This window comes from Cygnus atratus, chromosome 5, assembly GCF_013377495.2.
Source record: "Cygnus atratus isolate AKBS03 ecotype Queensland, Australia chromosome 5, CAtr_DNAZoo_HiC_assembly, whole genome shotgun sequence".
Lineage (NCBI taxonomy): Eukaryota > Metazoa > Chordata > Aves > Anseriformes > Anatidae > Cygnus > Cygnus atratus.
In genome coordinates this window covers 12,649,444-12,672,989 of record NC_066366.1, presented here as the reverse complement: position 1 = coordinate 12,672,989, position 23,546 = coordinate 12,649,444, and the positions used below count along the sequence as shown (strand labels likewise).

Below are 23,546 nucleotides of genomic sequence, written 5' to 3'. Positions count from 1 at the left end.
AGAGATGGAGCCTGTATCTGGGTGGAAGCTGACTGCCAGATCCTATTCCCTAACCTCTTCAAGCTGCAGGAAAGCCTTTACAGCTTTGCTTAGCTACCACCCTGCTGAAAAGCCAACAGCTTTCCAATGTGTGGCCAGAACAGGACTCCACTTCTGGCTGCTCCCCTTCTCATAGTATACCCATTCCTTGGAGGTACCGTGCACAGGACCTTCTGTGGACTTATCCCAGTGTTTTGTACGTCTGGCTTGTGAGCTGCACACACAGGGGACTTACCCTACAGCAAACAAACAGACACAATGTCAATACAGTTTGGAATTATTTACTTGTGGTGATTTACATTTTGTGCTGTAACATTAGACACAATGGTTGAGACTCATGCTCTTGTTTGTGCTTTGGACTGTGCGTACAATATAGTCTTGACAAACAATATCTGCTCTGTACAATAAACACATTCAAACACTGAAGTACTGAGTAAGCAGAAAAGCCTTCTCATGCTGGAAGGCCACAAAACGCTACTTCACTTTGCCACTGTTGTTGTAGAGTTTGATATTACCAACACAAAATAAAACAATATAAAGTGTCAAGTATTTATATTTGCTCATCATGCTTATCTTTCAGCACACGAACCAAATTCATTTTGAGACATCGCTACATTCTGAAACACATAAAAGATGCTGCCAAAGCTCTGCCCTTCAGTCCAATTGAACTTCAAACTGACCTCCAAAAGAGTGCAAGAAGCGTGGTCCAAGCTACCTTGGCTTCTGGATTTAACTAAATGTCATTGTGCTTAACTCAGACCCCTGCTATTGATACAGTTTTTAAACTATTTCCCACCATATTGCTGTCTATGAATCATGTGCTTGCCAGTGGTGAAGAACAGTTGAGCTGTAATGCATAGTATGCAATTTACAGCTATTGTGTCTTTATGCTGCAGAGGTGGCAGCACTGATGTGAGAAATCACTACACAGTTTGCCTTTTCAATGGTCATCACAGGAAGCAAGTAATTAAAGTAACATGCAGTTTCCTGCACATGATTTGATGAAGATCATGTCCAGAATCTCAGATTCACACACATCAGGAAAATTTGGGTAAACCTTGGGCTGTATTTCTAGAGCCCAGTTTACAACCTCCTCCATTCCAGTAAAAAATGTGTGTCTTGGGACACTACTCCCACAAAGTACTGATGACAGATGCTAAAAAAATTCAGAGTACTTTTGTTCAAAGTGTTGAAAGCACAGTAATGCCTGGGAGAATAGTTGAGCCTGAAAAATTTCCCAGCCTTATCCCAGTCCTGTTGAAGGGAATTTTCCATTAATTTCTGAAGTGTTACCTCTTTGCAAAGCAAAGATGGTTCCTATCATCATGCAAGGATATTTGGGACAAGAAATGAGGGAAATAAGTTGTCCACTGAAAAAGTGCTACACTTAGAGGAGACAAGCTGCAACCACTGGCCCTTACAACTCAGGAAGGTGGCCAAGGGTAGTAATGACTCTAAAATATCCCAGAGATGTTTTAGGGACTATTGGTGATCTATGCTTTTTTTGCCTCTTTTACAGTATCACAAATAGACTAAAATCAAACTAGGTCATTTGTTTGGGAAGATCTAGCTCTGAGGGCAGGCCAAGGCAAAACAACATATGGCTATCATGTATGCTTTGACCAAATAGCACCTAATGTAGCCACAGGTTACTTCTTCTGGCCTCTCAGTTCCCTCCTCTGAACAGAGGTCTCAGCAGAAGACCAGCTCTCCCAAGAGATGCTGGATGCAATATGGGAACTGCATTTCTCATTCTGTCTGACAGCAGTAGTGTCATTTGGTTTCTGTCACTGGATGAGGGATAGTGAACCCCCATCTTCAGAGTCCTTGTCCCCTGGCGCTTTGTGAAAAGGGCTGTTCTTTCTGACCAGATAGACTGCATTTTTTTCCTTCCTCCCTACTTCACTTATGGCCATACTTGCACCTTCATGTTAGTGGGTTATAGTAGGCAGAATGATCTGTGCAACCGCTGAATCACCACTGGGGAATCTAAATACCTGGCTGCTTGGTCACACACAGAGCTTACGAACATTAATTGTCATAACTGCTTTTTTTTTAGCTTCTTCTCGTACAATGCAGTTTATAAGCAGCAGCCCTTAATTTAAGACATGTCAGTCATGCTCGCTGATATTCCTGTATTTACAGCTTCAGGAACTGAAAACCATGGGGCTGTCTGCCTGACTTCTCCGGCAATTTTACACTGAAGTGATACTTTTACTCCTCGTATTGCTGAAACTACTTGATATGATGACACTGAGAATTTCCAATACTTTTTGTTTATATTTATAATGTTGCCATCTACCACAGTAACTGCACAGTTCATCTCCTTGGGCCTGTTCAGCTCCTGCGGCCCACGGGGTGCCGGGGCTCAGGGACATACAAGCATGGCTAAACATGTGATACAGGCGGTTGGTAACCTGGGATAAGGGCAGGGCCCTGGACAGGTGCAGGAATGTGATGACAAACAGCCCCTATTAACAGAGTTCAAAAGGGCCCGGGCTGGGCGTCCCTGCCCCTCCAGTACCACACGTACGCAGCATTCCTTCTGCTCATGGGAGCCAGCACCCTTAACTGCACTGCCTTTTAGTCCCTGAACAAACAGCTGCCTCGTTAAACCAACACCTGGCAGGTTGTTAAGACTATGGTGAATGCAAAAAACATTCTTCCCAGGCTAAAATGCCAGAAAACAAAAAAGATTGAACCAGGAGAGATGCATACATTTGTACTCCTCTTGCCCATTTCAATTCTGATGCAGCAAAGGAGGGAACAACACCAGTCTTTAACATGAATGCCACCACTTTGCCCCTAAGAAAGTTTTGTGTTCATCTGTATATACATCTTTTCTGCTGTAAAAGAGGACATTATTCTTTTTCACAGCAAAATCAGATTTCAAGGGGCTATTTCTTAGATGCTGTAGGATTGCTATCTAATTACAGGGTGTGCCAAAATCACCAGGGGCAGAGGCAGATAATGCTGTTTACAATCAGTCACCAAGACGTTATAAAAGGCTCATTAAAATAAGCAGGAGGCAGAACTAGAGAAATCTCTTGGCAGCAAGACAAATATTTGGCCCTTCAGGCTTTCAGTGCCAGCCAAATAGCATCATACCATGAAGTTATCCTTCTTATCATTATCCTAAAAAGAAAGAAGAAAACTGCAGCACTGCCAGAAAACTATAGGTAGAGTACGCCAACATGACAACAAATTTTGCACTTAAATGGAAAACATTATTCCAAATCTATAGGAACACATACAGACAAATCATGAACACAGCTACTAGTAAGAATGCTCTATCAACTAAATCTCTACTGCGTCTAGTTTATTCACAGAATCCTACATCTTTTTCTTAATAAACAAAAGCCCATAGAGCAAAAAAAAGAAGCCAATTCCTTTTTTGTTTAAATCTCCCCTAGCCAGTGGAGCAATATCAGACATGAATTCATTAGGTATAAGAGTCATTGGCATATTTTGCTTTTCTGTTTGTTTGCTTGGTCAAAGCTGTTTTTACCACTTTCTTCAAAGTGATCCTGTAACTTCTGGCTACACCACCTATAATGGGAATAGCAGTGTATGGTTAATGTTTTCCAGTGTACCTTGACCTTGTTGATTTGTTCACAGAGTCACAACATCACTGAGGTTGGAAAGGACCTCTGAAGATCTCATCTTGTCCAACCCCATCCCTGCTCAAGCCAGGGTAAACTACAGCAGGTTGTCCAGCACCATGTCCAGGCAGGTTTGAGTGTCTCCAAGGATCAACAACCTCTCTTGCAAACTTGTTCCAGTGTTCGATCATCTTCACAGTAAAAAAGGATTTTTTCCTTCCTCCCTTCCTTCCTTCCTTCCTTCCTTCCTTCCTTCCTTCCTTCCTTTCTTCTTTCCTTCCTTCCTCTCTCTCCCTCTCTCTCATTCTCTCTCTCTCTCTCTCTCTCTCTCTCTCTCTCTCTGATCTTCTCCAAGAATCAAACTCAGCAAACTTGCTGAGGGTGCACTCCATCCTGTTGTTCAGGTCTTTAATGAACATGTTAAACAGAGTTGGTCCCAATACCAGCCCCAGTCAATAACAGTGAGTGGCTTCCAGCTGAACATCACCCCTCTGTTCATAAACTTCTGTGCCTGGCACTTCAGCCAGTTTTCAGAGACTGATTCTGGTTGTTTTCACTTTCTCTGCAGGGTAGTATCCTTCACATGACAATTTGCTAGACTTGTTTGACTAAACCAGCAAAATGGGATGGATTCTAGATAAAGCCTAGCTTAATATTTTGAAATAAATAGAGGGTCAAGCTGACCCTGGGAAAAAAAAAATGTTCTCAGAGTTTTTCAGTGCTACAAAACATATGATTCTGTTCTCAGATTTTTAGATGTCTTGTCCCCATGCATGTCCCTCAAAGCTGTGTCTACTACTTGAAACAAAGTGGTAGAACAAGCAGTGTGCATTTGAGGTCATAACATCATTGCTGCCAATTCCAGCTTTTCAGTCCATCTAGACAATAAAAGGAGAGTAAACAGTAACATTTAAGCCATGTCAAATCTTGAAAGTGCACACACAAAAAAACAGCCCTAGAGAGTCTGTCTGGTCAGTGAATTCCTTCTGTCTGGAAGTGATGAAATACATCGCAGTTCTTAAGGGTTGTCTTCAAGTAATGCTGGTATGAGGATTTGAGTGTCATAGTTAACTGTCAAACCAAAACCATCAATCATTTGCTAAGGTATGAAATGATCCCACTTATTTTGTCTAGTCTTAGATGCTACCTGGATTATAATTAGTGTATTTGAGACTTTTCCAGATCAGAAATTCCCAAACAGAAAAAATGTCAGTAAGCAGAAGGATTTGGTCCAAGATTTTGGAGGTAACATCCACAATAACTGTTTGTCCATGTTTAGGGTCTTCCTGGGTGACATTATAGAAAGATAGAAAATATGGGTATTCTATCATAGGATCATGAAACATTCATGCTTTCAACAATTTTTATGAACCTTAAATCTAAGCTATCGAACACCCTAGGAAACAAAAGTGAAGGAAAGTATTTGACTTCTTATTTGGCAGTGTTTGCTTCAAAGGTTACACAGGATGATAGTATTGACTGTCTCTCTTCTTCCTCTGTTTTCTCTATTTCTAGATATCCATCTACTGTAAATTGGTCTATGCTTCCACATGGCTTCTCTCTTTCCTTCATACTACTACTTTGGGTCAGAAGTCAACATTAATGTTGTGATCTTCATTTCTTACAATCTTATAAAGCATTGTGAAAAACAGTGGCTGGCAAAATGGCTGCTGCATGTTTGTAATAATGGAGCCAGCCCTCAACAGGAACTTGGGTGACAGTGCCAGGTGCCAAGGAACAGCTTAAATTTCCATGATTCCTCTGCTTCCCTCTGTTCCTCTGCAGAAACAGGGACGTCACAGAAATGTCAATGGGCAGGCTAATAAAAGTAATTCAAACCATCTAGACAGCCAAGCCCCTGTTTCAGAGGACCACTTGATTGGGTGAGAGATTGTCCTCTAAATACATTTTCCAGACAGTTCCCTGGGCTATCATGAGGCATTCTTTTGTCAGGAAATTAGGGAGGGTGGCCTAAGAAGAATGCTGTGCCAGGCCACTTTGTGTATGGGAAGGTGGAAGGTGAAATGCAGCTTATTCCTCTATGCTCAGAGGCTTGGTGGAAATCTGGTTGGCAGTAATCATGGTGTACCTACATGTGGAGTTGGTGCCACATGGCAATTTGTCTCCTGGGGTTTCTCAGCATTTCTTCCCAGTGGTTCCTCTCCGTTCCTGTGACGTGCAATCCCAGGCTGCACTTGCCGAGCACATGGCTCTGGCCAGCAGCATCCAGGCTCAGCATTTCCAGCTCCACACTGGAGGCACGCAGCAGCTCATGAGGCACCTCAAACATGATCATCTCATTCCAGACAGGGTTGATCTTGTGTTTTGCACGTTTGGTCTGCTTCTTCTTCAGCTTCAAGGACTGATGCCTCAGTGTCACCTTGACAGAAACATCTATAGAAGAAGCAGAGAGAGATCATGCAATAGAATGAACACAAGGGAAATTTAACTGATGACATCAGGCTGAGTGATAGAATATGATCTTGGGGGTTTTGGTTTTCACTTTTAAAAACTATTAAGTCTCTAGCTTTCTAAGCCAAATATATTTTTTCTGCCAAATACCATCCTCCCCACTTTCTTTCTAGGCACAGCAGAAACAATAATCTCTGTTTAGTGCTGTTCCACTTACTATTCCACTCACCATTTCCAAGTAGATCTTTCAGCTGCTTGGAATGGAGATTTTTAGCCTTAATAATCACCACAAGCAGGCGGTTAGCTGCTGGCAGGTAGCTGATAGACAGCAGAACCTCTCCATGGCCTGTAGATGGCTCCTGGAAATGAAGATACAGGAAAGGTTAATTTCTGATACAATCTGGGACATAACATTAGGAAAACTGAATAGCACAAGGGGATGGGTGTAAGGTCATAGACTGACCAAGTTGTCTCTCTACAGGAGTCTTTAAAATTAAAAGGGGTGAGAATAAACCAGGAAACATGTCTGAGAGGGTTCCTTCACTCATAAGGCCCAGGTCACATGGGTTACTTCTTTCTTCTGCTGCTGGAAAGCAACTGCTTCCCAACAGCTACTTTTAGTGTCATATTTAGTAAGAAGAAAATAATTTGGGACTGAACTGTGTGCAAATAGGTGGATACTTGTTTTATGAGAAACTATATAGCTGTCCTTTATTTATATCCCCTACTTCCATTACTGCTTTTCATAATTCACTTGTCATTTGTGTGAGGGGGCTCTGACCAGACATGGAGGCAGGTTCCACTAACTAACTGCCAAGCAATACCTTGGATTGTGCCACACAGCCATACTCTGGAGCCAGTGTTGAACCTTCTTTAACCCTTATCTGGTATTAGAAAAAACAACAGCCAACCTAAAGCCCTCTGTCAGTTTTACCCTTCCTTCCTGGCCTGTCCTCCCTCAGCCTGTGAACAGCCCTGCTGCCCAGGTGGGATTTCCTCCGGGTCAAATGCTCTGAACAATCAAGCATTCACTTCAGGAGACCATGCTTTTTTTGTTGTTGGTGGTGGTGGTGGCGGTTGTTTGTTTTTGTTTTTGTTTTTGTTTTTGTTTTTTGTTTTGGTTTGGTTTGGTTTTGTTTGTTTGGTGGTGTTTTTTTGTTGGCAGTGGGTTTTGTTTGTTTGCTTGCTTGTTCTGTCCTTTTATTCCTTTCCTCCCATCAGCAATTGGCCTCTTAGCCTCCTGACCTTTCTTCCCTTAACTCACTCTGCACAAGTATCCCCGTAGGCAGAGCAGGAGGGAAACGATCGCGCCAGCAGCTGACCTCGCCTAGGAAAGCAGCGCTGCGGCCTGGCGGGAGGTGGATGAGTAGAGGCTGCGGGCCTGTGGCAAGGGGCGAAAGGGAATGGCTGCTCTCTTGGTGAGTGCAAGCTTGTGACAGAAATCTGTTTTAGTGTGTGGTTAACGACCCAGAAGAGTCACAGAAAGCCAATGTCAATTCAATAGACTCCCTTTGGACTCCTTAGCGTGATCTACAAGCTTTAGGGCAGACAGCCCTTCTCCAGGCCATTTCTGTGCTCTCCACTTGCCGTTTTAAGTGAGCCATAAATATTTCAAATTAAGTTTTCACCGGGTTTCTTGCAACAGGCAAGGACAGGCCCCCTGTACGCTCCCTGTGAGCTGATTGAGTCTCCAGAAAGCATAGCTGTCCTCAGTGTCTGCTTTGAATGATTTATTTGTCCTGCACAAATCAGGTGGGAGGCCATTAGCAGGGAAGCCTGAAATTCAATCCCCAATCAGCACAAGTAAATCTTCCTTCATACACTCAGGTAGCAAGGAAAGGCTTGTATATGTTTCACTTACAGAAATCCTGTCCTAAATGCAAGTGAATCTAAGAAAAAGAAACACAAAAGCAGAGGCAGATTTAAGTGGCTGTGTGTCTACGACAACAGAATAGGTGTTTGTACATGGAGGGACCAATCCAAATACCACCTCAATACAAAAACACAGTTTAAAGCAAGTTATAAAGTGTTTTTTTTGCTTATGCATCCACCCTGTATCTCACCAGGTCTCACTCTATAGCTCTTGGCTATAATAAGGTTCCTGTACCTCCAGGCACAGATAGATACAGTAAAGGTTGAGAGGTAGAGAGAGGGTGGCAGGTGTGAATGCACACGTGCACACACACATGTTGTACACACACATTGTACACACACATCACATGTTGTGCTTATGGCTTTTTAGCCTCTTATGTTCTGATCAAGTTCTTGACCAGCCTGTATCCACATGAAACCAAAACCTGTAATGGTTGGTTTCTGCTGGAGTTTTGAATGAAGAGACTGAGCCACAGGTACCTTTCCTTCTCACTCTTTCTGTTGTGTTTGTTTGTTTTTTTCCCTTGCAAATTCATAACCAGCACTTTGTGCTACAGCCTAGCGAATTCACACAACTGCCAGAGCTTCAGTCTTCCTTTCTGTGCACTGAGGATAACAGGCATCAGGGGGTCATCGGTGAATTACGTGTGCAAGGCACCATGAAATCACAAAAGGGAAGGTGCTATGCAAGCAGCCGCTATCATCACTGTCATTAGCAAAGCACTGGGAGGGAAGGAAGACAAGATAAGGATATCAGTCTGCAGTATCTATGTTTTGCATTGCTCACAGCACTCCATGAATTCCTGAATACTAATTGCACTACCTGGTTAGCTGTAAGCTTCCCTCTGAGCTTTTCCTTGTGTGGGAGAATTACCGGGAGGCTAGGAATAAAAATTCTGCAGCACACAGCTTTTCAAGGAAATGTCAGACTTTAAACAAAGCCCAATAACTTTGTTCCTAGATGGATGCTGTCAAAAATAGCTGCTCTTTTTTGATCAGCTCTTCCTCACTGCCTCCCGCTCTGGTTCTCAATGAATGATTCAGGATCTGTATATAAGCTGTCTGTGCAATGGTTGGCTCTCTCAGGTCCCAGATGACGCAAATTCAGCTTTCACTGCACATCCTCAGCTCAAACTGGGGCACTGTTCAGCAGTACTGTTAGTGTTAACCTTGTGCTGTCAGCCTGCAGAAGCAATGAGTGTTGTCCTGTTTCTGTGTGTCCCAGAGTACCCAGTATGTCAGGACTCTGTCAGGTGTACGAGTGAAAACTGACCATTGCCGTGGACTGGCTGCTTCTTGGGTATTGTTTACAAAGCAGATACTACAGTAGATTAGGGATCAGAGAGACCTCTGTCTATCTTGGTCTGGGAATTAAAATTATTATGGCTTATATTGGAATAGGGTTTTTTTGGACATCTTTTTTTGAAGCAACAATCTGGGATCTCAGTTCAACTTACAGCTATTAGGTACCTATTTAGCCTTCTGCTTTATGAAACCGATTCAGACCACCCATTTATTTCTTCTGCCCCTTTCTCTGCCAGAGGTTTTTTTTTCAGAATAGACGGCCCTATTAGCATTCAAGTGGTGATCAGATAAATTAGCAATATTGGAAATCAGAAACAATCTACTCTGTGACTATGACCAGCTCAGTGGAGAGCTCTCACCCCCAATGGTGACAAGAAATAATTTATTATAGCAGGGTTAGCAACAACACTAGCGTTATTTTGCATCGCTCACCTTGTGCCATACCAGAGTACAGTAGGTAGCTGTTTGTAGCCATGTACTATAAGCAACAATAGCAGTGTCCTGCTGCTATGTTGTTAAGCATATTGCTGCTGCTAGAATAATCTAGTTTACAGCAGAGAAAAGGTTCCTGAGGAAATTTGCTTGTAAAATGTTAATACAAATGAGGCACTCCCTGTACATACTTCAAATACTGTTGGAATCCTTTCCCCTATTTTCCCTGTCTGTGCGACTGGGAAGATGTGGATAACAAAAGAAAGATAAGTTTTGTCATAAAAACAAAAAAAACAAAACAAAACAACAACAACGCCCACCAAAAAATAAAAATAATAATAAAAAAAATACAATGCAATGGGTGATATTTTGACATCAGCCAGAACAAATAGCGCTGCTGGGCTGATTGTACTGAGGAGCAACGGCTCCTTGTCTTCAGTTCAGCATTTTGGTCCCATCAATGTGTTTCACTTGAATAGCTAAGGGCTCACTCAGTTGCTACCATGTACCCTACCCCACCCAGCGCAGCAGAGTCCCTCCTTCCTGCAATGTAGGCACAGTCTGGTCCCTGAACTTTTGCTACCACAGTCCCTTCATCGTTAACACACAGAAACTCACGTAACTTCTAAACATAGACTTTGAATTGCAGATATCAGTGTCAGATTGTCATGTAATTGAGGGAGGGGAAAAGGGAGCTTTGGCACACATGCTGGGAGTTGTAGATGCAGGGACTGGGTTGATGGGCTTTTGTTTGCTTTCTGAAATGGTGAGGTCAACACATAGCAGTGCTAAGTGACCTCTGCAGTCACACATCACCCGGCCAAACCTGGGCCCAAATGAACAGAGCCACCCACCCAAGGACATGCAGCTGTTTTGGAAGAGGGCTTCTCTTCTCCAAAAAAACACTGGTTTTTTTTGGAGAGTTTTGGGTTTTTTTTTTTCCCCCCCAAAAAATGGAGTTTCTGGTCTACCAACACAGACTTAGTCCATACCTTCTCTGGCATCTTTAGCCTTTCCCACTGGGCCATCCCAAAGGAGTCCTCTATGTCAGCAAGGCTCAGTTTGAGTTCCCCCACAATGCTGTGTCTGGAGAACTTGTCGCAGTTTCTCAGGGTGAGAGTCAGTGTCCCCTCTGGCATCTCCTCCTCGGTTAATGGGAACCGCAAGACCTCCTCCCAAAGGGTGTGAAGCACCTTCTTCTTCAGCTCTGTCTGGGCTTCAGCAATGCCAGACTTGCTCACCAGTGTGCCCAGTATGTAGCAATGGCAGCCAGCATCCTGGTCACCACTCATTCTGCCATGCATAGCTGGAAAGGAAGGATTGACTTTAAGGACCTCTCATAAAAGACAGCCCATAAATATTGGTGGCTAAATTGCTTATTTCATAAAAGCCATAAAATGAAACAGCCACATAGACACTGACTTCAGTTCCTGCTTGCACAGAGCAGACTAAGCCATGAGTCCATGCTGTGGTGTTTTCCTCATGTTGCACAATGTCTTTGTCCTTCTGTCGCTGCAGAAGGATGCTGTTGGTGTTTGGGAGACCATCAGCTGAGTTCAAAGAAACATGCTCTGTTGAAGATGCAGAGCAGCAATGAGATGAGACACAGCATGGCACAGGGACAGGGAGCTCCCATTTACCTTTACCTTGGCACACAAAGAAAGCTTCTTAAAAAGGTTTAAAAGCAGGATTGTCACTCATAGGCATCAGAGACGGGAGAGAGCTCTCTCCTGGCACACATCCACACCTGCAGGCCAGGGTGGGATATGCCTAAGGGTTATTACATTCTGCTTGTCCAACCTCTGGCAAATAACTCCTTCAGAAGCCACCCCACAGCCCAAAAGATGTGTGTCAAAAGACATTGATCCCTATTTTTATATCCCTTTTATGTTGAAAAGTCTAGAATGAGAATGGCATTTTATGCTCCTCTTCTGCATCAAGAGAATTACACTGCCTTCTGTGCAGCAAGAGGAGTACTCCTTCCCTAGAGGGGTCATGGAACAGCAGGACTCCGTGGGCAAAACCGAAGTCCCTGCTGCAGTCAGTCTGAGGAGAGCTGTTCCCGAGCTGCCAGGCCCCACGGAAAACTGTAGTCCCCTGATTTCTGGGGGAGAAGAGCTGGGGAGCAGAGCAGACACAGCTTGGGTGGCACTGGGGCACTCAGGGAGGAGCAGGCTTGCAGAAGAGCCATGCCGGCAGCCCAGGGCATCCACCCTGCAGGGCAGCAGAGGCTGTGGGAGAGATTGCTGCTCCAGTCAGTCCACAGCAGCAGCCGCCGTTTAGCACCCATTCAATTCTCACTTCAGAGGGTGTGATTTGATTAGGCTTCCACAGAGATCTGCACTGTGCATGAATTATTCAGTCAGCTTATTTTACTTTCCCAGAGGAACCGATGATGCTCCAGCCCTGAGCAGAGAAGCTGTTATGGTTGTCAGTCTCTACTTCGGAGAGTGCCGCAGAGCCCAGCCACCTGGCCAGGCGGTGCCAGAGGGACCTTCTTCCTCAGGGGCCTACAGGGTAAGTCTGGTGTCTACAACTCACCTTCTAACTTGGCCTGAGCAAGAGGCAGTAGGGAGTGGGTCATGTTGAAGATAAAAAGTCACAGAGAGGAAGGAGATAGCAGATCCCCTCCCCTATCCCCAAAGTAAAAATTAAATAAGAGGTTGCTTTGTACCAGGGCTGGGACAAGAGGAGTCCATCCTGGTTCCTGGCTTCTGCTTCTGAGCTGTGCTTGGTTGTTCCCAAGCCATGCCCTGCACATTCATTTGAGCACTGACATCTCTAGGTATTTCTATTCTACAAATGCAGCTGCCAATGAAACATCCAACGGTTCTGGGGAAATATGTTGATTTTAATGTGGGAGGGGAACTCTCTATAAAATCAGAAGGTGTCTTGTACGTTCCAGACAGAGAATCACTAGTAGCAGATCTCAGCCCCTTACCTTCCAGAAGGGCCACATGCAGCTCAGCTTTTTGTTGATCGTATGTGAGGGAGTAGCGCAGTTCAGGGACCTGGTTACAGCTGGCTGCCCTCTCGGGGTTCAAGTGCTCCGTGACACACACATCTTTTACCACACCTGAAACTGAAGTAACCCCATTAGCAAGCAAGTCTTCACCTTCCAAGAAGGACAAACGCACCATGTCTGGACTCAACTCTTCTAAATGTCTTACTATGCCTGCACTTTGTATGCAGGAATATCACTTATGTTCCTCCTCCTTCCCTCACCGAATCTCCTTCTTGCTCTCTCTTCTCACACTTTCAGGTCTTCTACAGCACCTGGACAAGCTTCCTGCTCTCTTCACCATTGTGTGCTCTACGTTGCTTCACAGATTTGCTCTTTTACCTTGTGCCTAAGTCAAGGTGCTTAAACTACACTCTTGTTTTATATAGTTTTTTTTGTTTGTTTTTATCTACACTATTGTTTTACACTGTTTTGTTTTGGTTTGTTGTTTGTTACACACATTGCTGAATTGCATCTTGTGTTCTTCTCTGCGTTAATTCAGACCTCTATAACTTTTTTTTTTTTTAATTTAACTCTACAGTCTTTGTCATGCAGAAGGCCAATATGACATTTAGTCAGATAGCACTTAACCAGGTTAAAGATCATGAGCTTGGGAAGCTTTGAGGCAGTTTCTCCACGTGTCATTTTTGAAGCTGGCTACATATTTCATACTGAAATAAAGCAAATTGCAAGACCAAAAGGGAAGCCACAACTTTTTGGCATCAAAATCTATTGTCTGCAAGGTCGGTCCTGACTCACACAGACAACAATAATGAGACCAGCACATTTCCTCCTAAAAGTCTCATCCATGGTCCGTATCTGTTCAATGTGGCACCAAAAGGAGAATGCAACAAATCTGGTTTGATTTCAGCAATACTTGAGCTATGAAATCAGGCACAGAAGGAAGTAAACTTGTGCCATTACCAGTGCAGAGAGGCTCTTACACCAACACACTTATGTAAAGCTTTATCCTACACGCAGCAATCATCCTTCAGGCTCTCCACCCTGTAATATTCTTCCTGACACTGAAGGATGTGGCTCAGACAGTCTTTTCCTCTAATGCAGCTGCTTCCCATAGTACTCCTTGCTTTTGCATACTCATAAGTCTCAGGGTGGAGGGATGCATGTGGCAATCCTCTTCCCCGAAGGACAAAAATATAATCTAAAGCAATTTTAAAAAATAAATGCTCTAAAAAAAATCATGACAGATGGCATTGTGCCTCTGGCAAATCTTCAGTAAGGTTTTATTAATGTGGTAACATGGTAACCATAAGAGTCAATTATGCTGTTAAAAAGACAGCTGTGAAGGTAAAAATCAGTATGGAAGCAACCCAGACTTGCTGCCAGATGTATATAATTAACATTGCATTTTCTCGTATGCTCCAGGAATCTTATGTTCCAGGCTTTGGCATGCTACCATTTGGGCTGGCTGGAAAACAAGAATTCTGTTTGGCAAAAATGTCTTAGGTGTCAGCCTTTGGTTTCACTTCACATTACAACAAACCAAGACCATCTCACAGAACTGGTGGAAGTAAAGAAGCAAGGAAACTAAAGTACAAGTTTGAACCAATGCTGCCGATGTCCCTGACAGGGACAGTTGCTGGACAGCTAGCATTTCTTCTGGAGGAGCAATTCTGCCTAGTTTTGGCCAAGTATTCCACCCATACTGTGGCAACTGCTCTCACTAAAACTTTACTCTAAATACATGTTTTTCTACAAAATGTCTGCTTCCATTGAGACAGATTCTTCAACACAGGAGTGCAATTCTTGCACTTTTAGAGAAAAAAAAATAGTTTCAATTATGTCTTTGTTATCTGAATGTCCTGATGTGCTCCATGATTACTTTCTATTAAACACATATATTTAAAATAGAACTCATAATGTTCATGATAAGAGAGTGAAAAGCACCCCATCTCTTCATTTCCATGTTTATTTCTCTAATTACAATAACATTATGCTCAAAAGTGTTACAGATCTACACCCAGAAAAGCAATCTGTAGTCTGAAGACCAAATGTTCTTACCGTTTTGAGGGAGAACAAAAAGCTCTTCATTGACTTGTATCTTCATCCTGTTCTCATCCAAAACAGTATGTTTTCCAGTAACTGGTTCTTCTGTTGTCTTCAAGGAATACTGTGTGTAGTTAACAATTTCAGGTGAAGTTACCACTGGTTTGGGGCCATAAATGTTGGGAAACTTCAGGAGTGGTCGAGGCTGGACTGGCTCTGCTGTTTTCTTAACATTGAACTGAAAATTAAAACGTTGTTTATTACTCTGCACTAATTCTTCTGATTCTTTCAGTGTTAAATGAGCTGAGACAAAGGGAGAAAATATGGTGCCCTTGGTCATTCTTACTGTCATTATTTCTTTGGTTAGAGAAGCTGCTGCCCAGATGTTCTTGCCAAATCTGTTACCCTTCTACTTGGTGTACGTCCTTTCAGAGTCACTCCTCTACAGATGTTTGGTTGCAGCAAGAAAAACCTGTTGTTTCTAAGGACCAGAGCCCCACCTGACCCTCAGACACACAGTTCTCCTTTATTATACAGGGATTGACATTTTGATTTGTCTGAGTTACTTCTTAACATTTTATTTCCCTGCTGATTGCTGACCATGGTATCAATGGAAGAACTTGAAAGATGGTGTAATGCCCAGGCAGACTGGGCAAAGGCTGGCACAAAGAATTACGTTCTCCTCAAACAACGAAAAATATATCAGTGGAACATAACAGTCATGTTTTCCTTATGTCCCAGGAAAGAATCCCCTCTGCTCACAACTGAAATCATTCCTGATTCATTTATATTTGAATTCATCAACAGAACAAAAGTTGACTAGCAAATGACTCTGACCCTCTCATCAGATTTTATTAATGTTTCCAAAGCATGAAAGACAAAAAGGAGAAGTAAAACTGCCGTTTGAATTGATTACTGTGCAGAGGGATTCACTCCAACCCCACTGCCTGCCAACCTATTCTGCATTAAGTTTAGAGTGAGGGAGAGCCAAAAGGCATTCGTAATTGTAATTAAAGTTTTTCATTAGTCTCATTGTTTCCTGTTAATAATGAATGTAGATGGTGCCCTGAGGCACTTGTCTGTGTTGGGACTTTGTGGTCCCAGTTCAGATGTCCTGAGGGAGCATACCTATTCCTTAAGAAACAGAGCTGAAGAAAGAGAGAGGTATTGGACTGTAGCTCTTTTGTCATACTCTGCTTATGGAGACCATGGCACTACAGTTACATGGACTTGGCAGTGGTGAAGAGCTAATTAGGTCAGAGACTCCGTCTTCTCAAGACAGCCAGTACACTGGTGTTTAGGAAGCCTACTACATAACAGCATTTTCTCATCTAATTTCAAGGACTCTGAAATAGGAGTTGAAAAAGAAACACGTCACTGTGTGCAGATCCCCACCTAGCATTCAGCTGAGCTTAGATATTATGTAAGTCATGCAGTGCTGGTCTATAATAAAAATGTAGTGAGATCCCCCTTTTAGAGATGTGAGCCTCATCAGTACTAAAATACATAGGAGGTTTGAAGTTACTCATCCAAGTTTCACATGCAGTTTTCTATTCTTCAAAATTAAAACAGACCAACCAAACAAAATATGTTAGGAAAAAGTAGACAATGGCTTGAAAAAAAAAAGGTCATTTTTGTTCTGCAAAGACTCCTAACATGCACAAAGTACCTGCCATGACAGCCAGTGCCTGCTGTTCCTTCTCTCCCAAACCCTCTGTATAAGCATGCTGTCCTACTAGCCACTGAGCATCACACCAGATCAGCATGCCTGGGTAGCTGTGCGCATGAAGCACTTTGGGACCCTTTGGGATGAAAAACACTATACAAATGTGAGGTATTGTTAATATAATCTTTTCTCCACTTACTAAAAGCCAGACATTTAGTCAGGAAATCCATCAGCACACAGCGACCAAGAGCTCCACTGGGTCTAAATATTCTTCTAGTCTGTCTGCTCTGCAGAATTAGAGATGAGAGACATATGCAAGCACAGTGGGACTAGCCCACCCCCTCTTCCAATTGCATCTGCTTCTGTTTATTATCTTTGCTGCCAGCTCTGTACCCAAGTGCTGTCTGCTAATCTAGTTACAGAGCAATGTCCTATGGAAGTTCCCTTTGCAAATCAGCAGCGATATCTTAAATAAAGGAAAACTCATATAGTTCTGCATAAAATGTGTGAAAGCAAAGAAAACAAAATTAGCTAGGAGGCTCCAGCTAACCCTTCTGGGTGCCTGCCCAGCATCACTCAGACAATGCACTAGATTGCTGCAACTGCTGGATGTGTTTAGGCATGTTTAATCTGCACCCATTGCTGACACTTTGCAAATTTACAGCACTTATTAATTGTTCTGTAGATGTATCTTTGTGTTTGAACTCTTCCTTCTCAAATATGCAGGTCATGTCCATGGGGAGCCTCTATCTATAGCAAATACAAGCATCAGTGTCATGGGAGACATGCCAAGTGGATAAAATGCAGTCTTGCTTCATCTTTCTTTTGTCATCTCTGTTTATCAGAATCAGTGGCCCTGACAGGCTTCAATAATTAAGTATGCCAAACACTGACTAGGACATACAGTGTACTAATGCAGTTGGAAAAACGTCCTGACAGGACAATTTATAAACGTAGACACAGATGATAAAACTGAGACACAGGCTCAGAACTCAATTTGAGTTTCATTCCTTCAAGGAATATAGACTAATTCTGAATCAGTGACAGGAGAATGAATGCATGTTCCTGGCAACAAAACTATTTTAATTGGAAAGAATTGTTAAACATACAGAATATGCAAACTAAGAACATTTTGCACTTTCTCTGACAGAATGTTCATTCGGCTGCTATAATATGACCAAATTTCTTTTTTTAAAAAAAAGAAGACAAAACAACAAAGCAGTAACATTAGGAGTCATGCTTCTAATTAGAAAGTCTACAATGCTGAAAGCATACAATCATTCAAGAAAGAGTGATGCACTGAGGGTAGGTTGAATAATTTGATTCTGTATTGGTCAAACACTGGATTAAGTTAAGGCAAAACTTGATAAATGTAGAAATATTGTGAGGACCATAACCTATGATATTCTGGGTACTGCAGGCTTAATTGGACTTGAGGGCTTAACTGGACTTCATGGTGACTTAGTAGTTATTTCAGTCATGCAAGAGAGGTGACAGCCTGAAGGACAAGCTCCAGACTGGATTAATACTTTACTAAAATATTTCCCAAAAGGTAGTGTAAAAGAAAATGGCCGTTCAAATGATTGAATTAGGGTAAAGATTTAAGAGTTTTTCAAATTAAAAGAACAACAAAAAATCTCCTGTAGGAAAAGATTGGTGGAGAAGTTATCTGTAGGTAGTTTTGTCCCAGACACTAACAGCTAGAAAAAAATGCTATGCAAGGTGATATGACTGTCAAAGTTACACATTTCTCATTTATTTGAACAGTAAATATGGAAAATCTCAACGTCCTACTTTATACAGGAGTTGGCAAATCACTTGTATGGGTTAAACAAGAAAGGAGACTGGAAAGGACATGACAAAACTATCAAAGAAGATAGACAAAAAGTATCGAAGAAGACAAGGAAGATAGCAGGTAAAATTTATCCTAGGCAAATGCAAACCAGTATTGGCCATGCTTGTGGATGAATGCTCAGAATTAGCAGCAATTTCTGGGGAAGTCCTAAGCTCAGTGCAGATGTTCAGCCATGGCCAGTGGAGCCTACTCCCATCCCCAGTAAATAGAAGCTAAGGTAATGCTATTCTGCGCCAGCTTTTACAAATACAATTTGTAGACTTGGTCTTCTTTCATCAGAACAAACTGCAACAGGAGCATGAGGATGCCAGGGCTCTTTACAGAATCACAGAATCACAGAATCGTCTAGGTTGGAAGAGACCTCCAAGATCACCCAGTCCAACCTCTGTCCTAACACTAACAAGACCTCCACTAAACCATATCACTAAGGACTACATCTAAACGTCTTTTAAAGACCTCCAGGGATGGTGACTCAACCACTTCCCTGGGCAGCCTATTCCAATGCCTAACGACCCTTTCAGTAAAGAAGTTCTTCCTAATATCCAACCTAAACCTCCCCTGGCACAACTTTAGCCCATTCCCCCTCGTCCTGTCACCAGGCACGTGGGAGAACAGACCAACCCCCACCTCGCTACAGCCTCCTTTAAGGTACCTGTAGAGAGCGATAAGGTCGCCCCTGAGCCTCCTCTTCTCCAGGCTGAACAACCCCAGCTCCCTCAGCCGCTCCTCGTAAGACTTGTTCTCCAGACCCCACACCAGCTTCGTTGCCCTTCTCTGGACTCTCTCGAGCACCTCCATGTCCTTCTTGTAGCGAGGGGCCCAAAACTGAACACAGTACTCGAGGTGCGGCCTCACCAGAGCCGAGTACAGGGGGACAATCACCTCCCTAGACCTGCTGGCCACACTGCTTCTTATACAGGCCAGGATGCTGTTGGCCTTCTTGGCCACCTGAGCACACTGCTGGCTCATATTCAGCCAACTATCAACCAGTACTCCCAGGTCCTTCTCGGCCAGGCAGCTTTCCAACCACTCATCTCCCAGCCTGTAGCGCTGCTTGGGGTTGTTGCGCCCCAGGTGCAGGACCCGGCACTTGGCCTTGTTGAACTTCATACAGTTGACCTCAGCCCATCGCTCCAGCCTATCCAGATCCTCCTGCAGAGCCTTCCTTCCCTCGAGCAGATCGACACACGCACCTAACTTGGTGTCGTCTGCAAACTTACTGAGGGTGCACTTGATTCCCTCATCCAGACCATCGATAAAGATATTAAAGAGGACTGGCCCCAGCACTGAGCCCTGGGGGACTCCAGTAGTGACCGGCCTCCAACTGGATTTGGCTCCATTCACCACAACTCTTTGGGCCTGGCCATCCAGTCAGTTTTTAACCCAACAAAGCGTACGCCAGTCCAAGCCATGAGCAGCCAGTTTCTTGAGGAGAATGTTGTGGGAAACGGTGTCAAAAGCCTTACTGAAGTCAAGGTAGATCGCATCCACAGCCTTCCCCTCATCCACTAAGCGCGTCACTTGGTCATAGAAGGAGATCAGGTTTGTCAAGCAGGACCTACCTTTCATAAACCCAAGCTGACTGGGCCTGATCGCCTGGTTGCCCTGTAAATGCCGCGTGATGACACTCAAGATAATCTGCTCCATGAGCTTCCCTGGCACTGATGTCAAACTAACAGGCCTATAGTTCCCCGGGTCTACCCTCCGGCCCTTCTTGTAGATGGCCGTCACATTTGCTAGCCGCCAGTCGACTGGGACCTCCCCTGATAGCCAGGACTGCCAATAAATGATGGAAAGGGGCTTGGCCAGCTCCTCTGCAAGTTCTCTCAGTACCCTCAGGTGGATCCCATCCGGCCCCATCGACTTGCGTACATCCAAGTGCTGTAGCAGGTCACCAACCATTTCCTTGTGGATAGTGAGGGCCACATCCTGTTCCCCATCCCCTTCCACCAGCTCAGGGTACCGGGTATCCAGAGAACAACTGGTCTTGCCGCTAAAGACTGAGGCAAAGAAGGCATTGAGTACCTCAGCCTTTTCCTCATCTTTTGTAACTAAGTTTCCCCCCGCATCCAGTAAAGGATGGAGATTCTCCTTAGTCCTCCTTTTTGTGTTGATGTATTTGTAAAAACTTTTTTTGTTATCTTTAACGGCAGTAGCCAGATAGAGCTCCAGATGAGCTTTGGCTTTTCTAATTTTGTCCCTGCACAGCCTCGCAACATCCTTATAGTCCTCTTGAGTAGCCCGCCCTCTGAGAGTAGCCCTTGAGTAGCCCTTTACTGAGAGCCTACGAGCAGTATCAAGAGAGAGACTGAAAATGTAATTATAAGCATTACAGAGAAGTTCAATTAGGACTCCCGCTACACTCCTTAATAATACAAAAATAATAGGCACCTCAGATAATTAAAAGGCAAACAAAGACTTTTATACAATGGATCATTGGCTTTTGGACTTGGCTGCTATGGCATAACATTTGGTTGAATGGCTAGATAAAACTGAAAAGGATTTAGGCATATAAAAACACCAAAAGCAACAGCCAACAGATAATACTTTCAGAGACTGCCCAGTGCTATAGCTCCTGCTGAAGACTATAGTCAACCAAAAAAATCAGTCAAAAATTTGACTTTGAATGACAGCTTCCAATAATAAGCATACCAAAAGTGTCCTATGATTCCCATTGCTCTCTCTTTCATTAGGCTCGGAAATAAATCAGTGGATTTTTTGGATTATAACAAGACAGAAAGACACATGGGGATGCCTGATATTACTGGTACATCACATTGCTCTTACTGTAAGTAAAAAAGCAATTCAGTGTGCTGAGATTGTCCGGTCCTCACAGTCCAGATTCTCACTAGCATTTTTATTATCATTTCAATGCCTGATTTTAACTTCACACACAATTAATTCCCCCAGTCAGAGGGGCAGAGGGAGGAGAAGGGCTGATTTTCACAAGAAACCAGCTGTTGACAGGGAACTATCCTGCAGGAACCATAAGATAATGTGAATAGAGTCAGAGAAATAGCTGTTACAGGAGATCCCAGCAGGAGTCATCTCCTCTTTACAATGCTGCGTGCCACCTGGTAAAGTCCAGCCTTCTCTCCTCAGGAAATGATTTCCCTTGTGATCTAGCTTGACAGCTGAGCAGCATTTCCAGTCCTCCTCCCCTATTTTTGCCATTACCAGCTTTCTTTTTGGCAGTGTGGCGGCTGTCTCCTGCTCTGGCAATTCTGTGGGTCACCCAACTCCTGTCTCTGTGCTCCCCTCGGTCCTCCTCCCATTAACCTGCTGTTACATGCTGAACCCGGTAAGCGGATAAATAAGCAGTATAAATCACATGCTGAGTAGCCTAACAGAGAAGTTGCATTCCCACCCTCTGCATTTAAAGAAAAATCACAGAGCAAAGAAGAGATCGTGTCTTACTTGTTGGGCTGGCTGAAGCACACTGGGCTTAGTATTTTCCATGTCCTCATCTTGGTCCTTTTCTGAGAGTCCTTTCCCAGGTTGCTTGCATTTGCAGAAGCAGGTGAGACCGCAGAGTGCAAGGATGCTAGTTGCAGTCCCTAAGGTAGCCCCAAGGGCTATAATTGGGGCAGATAAAACCATTGTCCTGAGCTGCACAGAAACAAAAAGCACAGAAAACCTGACTCCTTCTCTTCCCTGGGAGAGCAGCTCTTACACATCCACTGTGATTTCTAGCCTCGCTTCATTCTCCTTGGAAGTCTGAAAACAATTCTCTTGTGCAGCAAAGAAAAGGGACCAATCTAGAGACAGAGATAAATCATCCCACCTTTGCTAGGCAACAAGGCTACCTTTCTATCCTGATGATGGAGTTTCTGCTCCAGGTCAGGCAGAGGAAATAGTGATTGTGGTGCCTGCAATCTCCATATAGCTGCAAACAGGCAGTTTTCATTGAAGCCTGTTCTCCAGCTCCACTGGGAAAAGTCTGATGTGTGATAGAGAGGAAGGACGTCAGCAGAAGGGGCTGGGCCTTGCTAGCTAACTCACAGAAAGTGCATCCAAATGTTTAATCTGCTCTCTAGCTATCCTGATGTCTAGCCTGCTAATTTGCTCAAAAGGTTAATTTTTTGCTGTCTTAAGGCAAAGATAGTGATTGCCAAAAGGTGCTGGTCTGAGAACCCCAGTTATGATTTCACTGCATGATAGCACTATATAGTCAGAGCAAAGCCTGCTTGTATGTCAGGCAAAACTTTACCACTCTTCAGAGGCTGGGGAACGAACAGCTGCAAGAATTAAGCACTGTCCCACACCCCACCATCGTCCCCTCAGCACAGGGTCTGCACTGTTTGGAGCTGCTTTCTCCAGCATCAGTGCAGAGCAACACCTCTATTCAAAAAGGCAGCAGAAAATCCTATCAAACAAGACACACTGGCACATATGCTGCTTCCTCTGGAGAAGATGAGAGAGCAAACAACATATGCTGCATATTAGTCATACCGCTTACTACACCGGTGTGAGGCAGTGGGCTGATGAGCAGAGTAAAGGAACCCACTTGAATAGACCTCAAGGGCCACGCATCCCTCTCAGGCAGCTTTCTCTTGAGGTGAGAGGGTGACTGATTTTCTTTGACTCATTTCTTTTTTCCTTCTATCACAGACTGCCTAAATCGGGGAAGAGGCGAATCAATGCCATTTCTCAATGTGTTTTTTGTGACATATGCAACCATTTTATGGGTCAATTCACAAGGGGTACCTAGTGGCCAGAAGATGATCATAATTCTGGGTCACTATATATCTGGGCCAGAGTGGAACTAGTAAGCAAGAAGAAAAATATTCCTTATATGGCTCTGGAAAAAGTAACCAGTTCTGCTGGGAGTTTCTTTGTCTTTCTATTTTGGAATGCAGCTGCTGCCTGTGGATCAGGGGAAAAAAAAAAAAAAAAAAGAAAAAAAAAGTGAACTACATACATAAATATGTTTAGAAAAACAGTTTTTTGGATCTTTCTGCAGCTCAGGTTTTGACATGCATTTTTTATGATTTTTGGTTCTTTTACACCTTAATCATGACCACTCACTTGGCATTTGTTCAGTTGTAGATGACATGTTCACCTCCTTCTCATAAAGCTTCCCTCACACATGCAACTCTCACTTTAATTGTTAAAGATTCCTCTTTAACACTGCACCACCCTTATGGATATACTGCACATTCTGTCATCTTGCCTCCTGCTTGCCCTACGAGGTTTGCCAGATACCCATCTTGCCCCCCACTTCCCACCCCCTATCAAGAAGAGAATCATGACAGACTCCTTAAGCAGAGACAATCCCCTGATACACTGCTGAGCCTGTGGAAATTGGCCTTTCCAGCTCAGCCCACAGCAGGAAAACCTTGAGCTTTGTCCTCT

The 23,546-nt window shown here is 43.6% G+C and overlaps 1 protein-coding gene across 2 annotated transcripts; it reads right to left on the bottom strand.

The window, feature by feature from the left end:
• Positions 1-305: 305 nt before the first annotated feature.
• SYT13 (synaptotagmin 13) lies at positions 306-22,169 on the bottom strand. Of its 2 annotated transcripts, none has more exons than XM_035550394.1 (6): positions 21,609-22,169; positions 14,686-14,908; positions 12,604-12,744; positions 10,655-10,968; positions 6,283-6,412; positions 306-6,035 (listed from the first exon to the last, which is right to left on the bottom strand). In XM_035550394.1, exons 1-6 carry the CDS (start codon positions 21,789-21,791, stop codon positions 5,731-5,733), a joined length of 1,296 nt encoding a protein of 431 aa, XP_035406287.1. In that variant the 5' UTR covers positions 21,792-22,169; the 3' UTR covers positions 306-5,730. The 2 variants fall into 2 exon arrangements, with proteins under 2 accessions (XP_035406287.1, XP_050566878.1); XM_050710921.1 differs by having other exon boundaries at positions 307-6,035; positions 12,604-12,738; positions 21,609-22,138.
• Between the last annotated feature and the right edge of the window lie 1,377 nt (positions 22,170-23,546).